The sequence below is a fragment of the Rhinoderma darwinii genome, chromosome 5, assembly GCF_050947455.1.
Source record: "Rhinoderma darwinii isolate aRhiDar2 chromosome 5, aRhiDar2.hap1, whole genome shotgun sequence".
Taxonomy (NCBI): Eukaryota; Metazoa; Chordata; class Amphibia; order Anura; family Rhinodermatidae; genus Rhinoderma; species Rhinoderma darwinii.
This window is the reverse complement of record NC_134691.1, coordinates 206,825,040-206,833,634: the sequence shown is the minus strand read 5'-3', so window position 1 is coordinate 206,833,634 and position 8,595 is coordinate 206,825,040. Positions and strand designations below refer to the sequence as shown.

Here is an 8,595-nt window from a genome sequence, read left to right as displayed (position 1 = left end):
TACATCTGCACCTTTACCGCAAAGAAATGTGGACCTAGTTCAAGCGATCTTAGGAAGCTTTTGTTTACTTTAATACAACACTGTCATTCTCAAGAGCGGATCATATTCCATTCCTGAATGTGAGTATAAGAAACAGACAAGGATTCTATTGTCTTTGCCTTTTAATTTCATTTGTTTTTATAAAAGTCATACAACACTTTTACCTTTAATGAATACAGATAGTGTAACATAAATCACTTTTCATCTCAAACGAAATATCATCCTTGACAAATTTGTTTATTTTTTATTTTTAGGGGACATTTTAATATGCAAAATTTGCTACTGATACTTTGACATACTTTGACCTCCTATATGTTTCTTGGAGTTTGTGGAACCAGTATTTTCAAAAAATATTATTAAATAAGCATATTGTCTCTGCTGTACAAGGGGATGGAAGAAAAATATTGATGCTGAAAATAGAATTGTACTGGCTTACTGAAGTGATCAAGGACAGCTAATAGTTAAACAATTTAAATAGGAAACAGTGCATTAAATAAACATTGTTAAGAAACATCTTTATTGTTATTTAAAGCTGAATTTAAATTTTAATTAACCGAAAGTGATTATTTCATCTTATTAAGATAAATGGTTATTTTATCTGGAACACAGAATATAGAGGGAGAGGCCAAGATAGGAAAGAGAAAGTCAGAGGTGCCAACAATTGAAGAAGAGAACGATTCCATTGCCCTAGTACAGAGAAAAAGTGAACTGGAGGAAAAGGACAACATTATTATTGAAGAAGAACAAGATGGTCTTCTATTGCGTGGTACTTCGGACCCTCTGCCACAGCTTCTTGCAGTTGTTCCCACCTTGGAACACTGTATTACCACATACAATTCCAATTTAAATGCAGATGAAGAATATGATGATTATTCTGATGTTCAAAGCATCGCTTCAGATGACTCCTTTTATCCACCAGATATTGAAACTCATGGCTACTGCCAGCATGGTGAAGAAAATGAAGATGGAGACCAATTTGAAAATGGAGGATTTGATAGTGATAGTTGTAAAAGTTGGGAGAGCCTGGAAAGCCCCGAACCACTTTCTTTTTTTAAAGCTTGCAGTAGCAATAATACAATTATTTTAAAAGCTCTCATGCGCCAAGGCTTGTCTGGGGAAGAGGTTACAGAGACAGACAAAAACAAAAGGGTAAGTCCAATCTCATATAATTTTCTATTACACATTTTTTTGTCAAAAACATTGTTTTAAGACTTGGAGAAATTTATTTATTAATTTACACTCAATGGTCATGAATTGTATAAATATCTTAAAGGGGTATTCCGGTTACAACAAGTTACCCCTTATCCGTAGGGTAAGGGGTAACTTGCTGATCGGTGGGTGTCCGACAGCTCAGACCCCCACCGTTAACGAGAATGGGGAGCCTGAAGTTGCCCGAACCCCAAGTTTGAACCGAGCGGCAGGTCGCTCATGTGCACTGCCGCTCCATTCGTTCTCTATGGGAGCGCCGGAGATAGCCGAGTGCAGTGTTCAGCTTTTTCCGGCGCTGCCATAGGGAATGAAAGGAGCGGCAGTGCGCATGTGCGAGCTGCAAACTTGGGGTTCGGGCAACTTTGGGCTTCCCGTTCTCGTAAACGGTGAGGGTCCGAGCAGTCTGACACCCACCGATCAGCAAGTTACCCCTTACCCTACGGATAGGGGGTAACTTGTAACCGGAATACCTCTTTAATTTCTGAAACTTGCACTAACAATCAAAGAATTAGCTAAACAAAATAAAGAGTTAATGCAAAACTCCAACCGCAACTAAAATCTTAACTGTGCTCCAGAATCTTTATGTGCATTAACTGTATATATTATCTTTCAGCTTAGTTATTTGTGCTAAACTGCCGTTTCCTGCCTTCCATCAGTCATATTAGCTCTTATGAGTTAATTTTTTTTACCTGGTTATCCAAAAGTTCCTTTTTTTTCCCTCTCTCTGTTTTTCTGGTCAATCACACTAAAGCCCCATGCACACGAACGTGCTTTTGTGGCCACAATTCCCCCAAAAATCCATAGGTGAACTGAGTTCCCATTCATTTCTATGGCCCCATGCACAAGACCATGGTTACCAGGGTCCGTGCATTGCCGCAGAGCCTGGACGGCAAAAAGAATAGACATGTCTTATTACAGCTGTGTTTTGTGGTCCAAGCTCATAGAAAATAATGCACGTGGCCATGTGCACGGGCCGCAATATGCGGGCGGCTCGCGGGTGACACTCCACTGCTGGCTGACCCGAAAATCACGGCCGAGCACATGGCTACGGTCATGTGCATGAGGCCTTAGATACCATAGCCCCTTTAATTTCACTTTGAAATATCGGCATATGCATGGCCCCATTAATTAGTCTAGTTTGACATCGTAGACATGACAATAACTTTTAATCTATACAAGCAGTCAGAGTAAACTCCCCTTTCCAAATAGTGTTAGGGGGTATTTAAATAATACTGGCATGTCATATGCCAGTCTTAAAATTAAGAGCGCTGGAGTAAGATGTGCCAAATTTATTAAGAAGTGTATGTTTTCATGCGCCAGAATTAGAAATCTATGCCTGCTGTGAGCTTGCTTAGATTTGCATGATCATTTCTGCCAATTTGTGCCGTAAATTATGGTAAATTTGTTGGTCCCTCTCGATAAACCCCACCTAGTTGTGAGAAGTGTTTTCTTGGGACTTATCTTTGCTATTATAATGGCGAAAAGGCTTTAGTAAATTGTGTACATCAGTAGATATCTAAGGACTGGGTACACACGTCACACTCAAAATGCAAACCTCCACAAAACTGCAGCATTTTACAAGGATTTTTGTCTCGTAGATTTGCCAAAAGTTCACAACAAAAAATGATTTTGACCATGACGTGTGAACTGAGCCTAAGGGTGTATTCAAACGGGGTGGTTTTTCCCAGTTTTTTTGCCACGTGGTCGAAGACTGCATCAAAAATTAAAATAGCGGAAAATCACCATTAAAATGTATGCATTTTTCCGGTGCTGTTTTCAGCCGCGTGGCAGAAAACGCAAGAAAACCACACCATGAGAAAACACCCTAAAAGGGTTATAACCAACTTTAACCCCTTAAGAACCAGGTCTACTTTGGCCTTAATGACCAAGCATTTTTTGTTTTTTCCACCCCGCTTTTCAAGAGTCATAATTTTTTTTTTTTTATGTCGACAGAGCAATATAAGGCCTTGTTTTTTGCTGGGGCGAGTATTTTACAACTGCACAATTTTTGGGTGTATATATTATATTGGTTATCTTAAAAGAAAACAGCTATTCCATCATTGTTTTTCGCGTTTCAAGCTTACACCGTTCACTATGTGGTGTTATTTACACCACATAGTGAACTTTATTATATTGGTCAGTAAGATTACAGCAATACCAAATATGTATAAGTTTTTTTTATGTTTTACTACTTTTGCACAATTAAAACACTTTTAAACAAAAATTATTTGTTTTTGCATCGCCGCTTTCCAAGAGCCGTAACTCTTTATTTTGTATGTCGATGTCGCCATATGTGTGTTTTTTTTTTTTTGCAGGACGAGATGTAGTTTTCATTGAAATCTTTTTGGGGTACATGGGACTTATTGATTACATTTTTTTTAAATGTTTGTTGGGGGAATGGAAAAAAAAAGCATTTTCGCTGTTGTTTTTGTGTGTTTTTTGTACCGCGTTCACCCGGCACTTTAATTAATGAATTAACTTTAATTCTCGGGTCTTTACGATCACGGCAATAGCATATATATTTGTGGGTTTTGTGTTTTTTTTTGCACTACTTGTTTTATTTTGATTTTGACTGTAATCTTTTTATTTTATTTTTTTTAATAAACTTTATTTAACTGTTTTAATTGTTTTTTTTTTTATTATTCCCACTAGGGGACTTTACAATGCAATCTTCTGATCGCTTATATAATGCTTTGGTATACTTAGTATACCAAATCATTATTGCCTGTCAGTGTAAATCTGACAGGCAATCTATTAGGCCATGCCTCTGGCACGGCCTAATAGGAATACAGTTAGAACATGTCTGGGGGCATATGTTAGGCCCCCGGCTGCCATGGCAACACGTCGGCAATCGCATTCGTGGGCCGCCGATCGGTGACCGAGGGAACTCCCTCCCTCTGTCAAACAACTTAAATGTCATGGTCACTATTGACCGCAGCATTTAAGGTGTTAAACGGCTCGGATTGGAGGTTTCTCCAATTCTAGCCATTGCAGTGGGAGCCCCTTTGTCATTCACAGCTGGGCTCCTGCGGTGTTCCGGAAGGCACGGCTTCTGTGCTCGCACGATCACAAACAAGTACATGCATGGCGGAATGCGCTAATGGCTGCATTCTATGCCGTGCATGTACGTGATTCTGTGCCAAGGGGTTAATTATTGAATTCAAATGTTTCATTTAGTAACATTGCCACCAGTGTATAAAACCAAGACACCTAGCTATGCAGTCTGTCTTTACAAACATTCGTGAAAGAATGTTACTGTAATAGGACAACACCGTTGTAACAAGTCAGTTCATGAAATTTCTTCCCTCCTAGACATTTCACATTAAACGGTGAGCCGTATTATTGCAAAGTGGAAGCGTTTAGGAACCACAGCAACTCAGCCACGAAGTGGCAGACCACGTAAAGTTACAGAGCCGGATCGCCGAGTGCTGAGGCGTAGAATGCATATTGTCGACAATGCTTTGCTGTCTCATTAACTGAAAGTTCCAAACCTCCTCTGGCATTAACATCAGCACAAAAACTGTGCATTGAGAGCTTCATGGCATTTGTTCTCATGGCCACGCAGCTGCATATAAGCTCTACATAACCAATGCCAAGCTTCAGATGAAGTGATGCAAAGCACACAGCCACTGGACTCTAAAGCAGTGAAAACATCTTCTGTAGAGTGATGAATCACAAGTCTGTGTTTGGCAAACGCCAGGAGAACGAACCTTCCTGACTGCATTCTGCCAAATGTAAGGGTATGTTCACATTTGTCAGATTAGCTGCGGATTTTCCACAGTGGATTACAGTAGCACCAAAGTGAGGCCTCATTTACACGAACGTGATATACGTCCGTGCGACGCGCGTGCTTTTCACGCGGGTCGCACGGACCTATACAAGTCTATGGGGGCATGCAGACAGTCCGTGAGTTTTGCTCAGCGTGAGTGCGCTGAAAAAAACTCACGACATGTTCTAAATTTCTGCGTTTTTCGCGCATCACGCACCCATTGAAGTCAATGGGTGTGTGAAAACCACGAAGGTCGCACGGAAGCACTTCCGTGCGAACTGCGTGATTCGCGCAAGAGCTGTCAAACTCTGAATGTAAACAGAAAAGCACCACGTGCTTTTCTGTTTACAAACATCCAAATGGAGTGTCTTAGAGATGAGCGAACCGAACTTCACCGGGTTCGGCCGAACTCGTTTTGACCGAACCCGGCAAAAAATGTTCCGGTACGCGACGTCAGGAGACAGTCACTGTCCAGGGTGCTGAAAGAGTTAAACTGGTTCAGCACCCTGGACAGTGACTTCCGATCACAATATACATGAACGTGTAAAAAAAAAAGGAGTTCTGACTTACCGATAACTCCCGGCTTCTTCCTCCAGTCTGACCTCCCGGGATGACAATTCAGTCCAAGTGACAGCTGCAGCCAATCACAGGCCATGCACAGGCTGCAGCCAATCACAGGCTGCAGCGGTCACATGGACTGCCGCATCATCCAGGGAGGTGGGGCCGGATGTCAAGAGAGGGACGCGTCACCAAGGCAACGGCCGGGAGACCGGACTGGAGGAAGCAGGAAGTTCTTGGTAAGTATGAACGTCTTTTTTTTATTCACAGGTTGCTGTATATTGTGATCGGAATTCACTGTCGAGGGTGCTGAAAGAGTTACTGCCGATCAGTTAACTCTTTCAGCACCCTGGACAGTGACTGACGTCGACTAGCCTCATCTCTATGATGGCGGCTGCGTGAAAATCACGCAGCCGCGCATCATACACTGATGACACACGGAGCTGTCAACTGCCTTTTGTGCACGCAAAACGCTGCGTTTTTTTGCGTGTGCAAAACGCACACGCTCTTGTAAATGAGGCCTGATACTGAATAAATCTCATCCACGCACTGTGGATAAAATCTGCTGAGAAAATTTTCATAAATTGACCAGCGGTGCATTTTTAAATCTGCAGCAAGTCATTTTATGCTGCAGAATCGCTGCAAATTTAACTTTTGTGGCAGAAATTATGTGATTCCATCACAAAAATCGCAATCAGAAATAAAACAACACATTTTTTTTTCATTTAACTTAAATAAAAAAGTCTATATTTACCCACCGGGCGTTGTCCTAGCGACGGCTCCTTTTCCTCTCAGCTCTACGCTGCAGCCCAGTCCACTGAGATGACATTTCATCCCACATGACTGCTGCAGTCAATCACGGGTTGTTGAGTTTATATGGGCTTCCCCGTCATCACAGGAGGCAGGGCTGCACGAAGAACAAAGGGATGTGTCTCTATGGCATTGTCAGTGAGGCAAGTATTGGCTTTTTTTTTGGTCAAACTCTGTTTTTCACAGCGCAAAATCCTGTCCGAAAATCTGCACTAAAATTTGGTGCGGTTTTTGGGTTGGAATTGTGAGTTCCAAGTCGAATATGCTACATACTTTTACGCAGCGTATCTACTCAGTGTGAACATACCATAATGTTTGGTGGAGGAGGCTATGGGGTTGTTTTTCAGTGGTTGGCCTAGGCCCCTTCGTCCCAGTGAAGGGAAATCTTAATGCTTCAGCATACCAACAAATTTTGGACAATTGTATGCTTCCAACTCAGTGGGAACAGTTTGGGGAAGGCTCTAATCTGTTACAGCATGACTGTACACTAGTGCATAAACAAGGTCCATAAAGGCATGGCTGGGTGAGTTTGTTGTGGAAGAACTTGACGGGTCCGCACAGAGCCCTTAACTCAACCTCATTGAACACCTTTAGGCTGGGTTCACACGACCATGTTATGTCCGTAATGTACGATGCTAGGAGTCCCTGCCTCGCTGCAGGACAACTGTCCTGTACTGAAGACATGATTACAGTACGGGACAGTTGTCCTGCAGCGAGGCAGGGACTCCTAGCATCGTACATAACTATGATGCTAGGAGCCCGGCTCCCTGCACTGTATTCGGTCCGGGATTAGCAGCCGAAATACGTTCCGTCCATTACGGATGTAACATGGTCGTGTGAACCCAGCCTTAGGATGAGCTAGAACAGAGATTGTGATCCAGGCCCTCTCGTTTAACATTAGTGTCTCAAAAATGCTCTTCTGGATGAATGGGTATAAGACACACTCCAAAATCTTGTAAAAAGCCTTCCCAGAAGAGTGGAAGATGTTTTAGCTGCAAAGGGGGGACCAACTCCATGTTAATGCCTATGGATTTAGAACTGGATGTCATAAAAGCTCCTCTAGGTGTAATGTGTAGGTCTACAAATACCTTTGTCCATATAGTGTATGACATATTCCCACTTGATATGCCATAAATGTCTGAAAGACAGGGACCAAGCACCTTTATCGAGAACGGGGCTCACCCAAGCCTTGTTTCGCTAGGTGAGGCGGCCGCTGGTTGTCGATTTTAGGCAGGGACTAAGTGGAGAAGGGCTTAAGCATTCTCTCCATAATGTTCTAAGACAGTTCCGGAAACAGTCTATCAGCGTTGACTTGTGTTTATCAGACATTTACGGGATATCCTGTGGATATGCCATAAATGTCTGAGTTGGTAATAACAATTTGACCAGTCTCCTGTTAAATAAAAACAACTGGGACCAATAGGTGGAGTGCTAATACCAAGGCAAAAACAAGAAAGGGGACAGAACATAGTCGACAAAGCTATTGTTTCCGTTAAAAAAATGGAAACTTTATGGAACGGAAATAAACGGAAACCAACTGAACACGGAAGCATTACCATTGAAATCAATGGTAATGCAAACGGAAGCTACAGTTTTCATTCGGCTTTCCGTCCATCTGTTCCTCTGACGGAATACATAAACGGAAACTTCAAATAGAACCCCACACTGATGTGAACAGGCACTTAGTACATATTTGATCAAATTGTATAAGCCCTCTTGCCACTTCATGGCGACCTTTTCAAAGTGAGTTCCTATGCTTAACCTTGGTACAGGACCGCACGCCAACCACCACTATAAAAATAAAAGTTATAAGTGACATAAACAAGAACTGCTTTTTTTCCTATAATAAGTCTTTTATTATAGGAAAAAAAATGAACACGTAATAAAAAAGTACACATATTTGGTATCACCGCGTTCATAACGACCCCAACTATAAAACTATAATGTTATTTTTCCCGCACGGGGAACACCGCAAAAAAAGAAACGAAAAACAATGCCAGAATCACTATTTTTTGGTCAACCCCCCCCCCCAAAATATACAATAAAAAGTGATAAAAAGTTGCATGTACGTCAAAATAGTACCGATACAAACTACAACCCGTCCCGCAAAAAACAAGTCCTTACACAGCTTTTTTGACTGAAAAATAAAAAAGTTATGGCTCTCAGAATATGGTGACACAAAAAATAAATTATTTTCTAAATAAGTTATT

General features: G+C 41.7%; 1 protein-coding gene across 1 annotated transcript in view; it reads left to right on the top strand.

Moving 5' to 3' along the window:
- Positions 1-624: 624 nt before the first annotated feature.
- The window catches only part of ANKRD33B (ankyrin repeat domain 33B), a 259,732-nt gene continuing 251,761 nt past the window's right edge, over positions 625-8,595 (top strand). The window contains exon 1 of the mRNA XM_075828520.1: positions 625-1,188. Within this exon, the coding sequence (XP_075684635.1) occupies positions 625-1,188 (564 nt within the window). The remainder of the gene's footprint in view (positions 1,189-8,595) is intronic.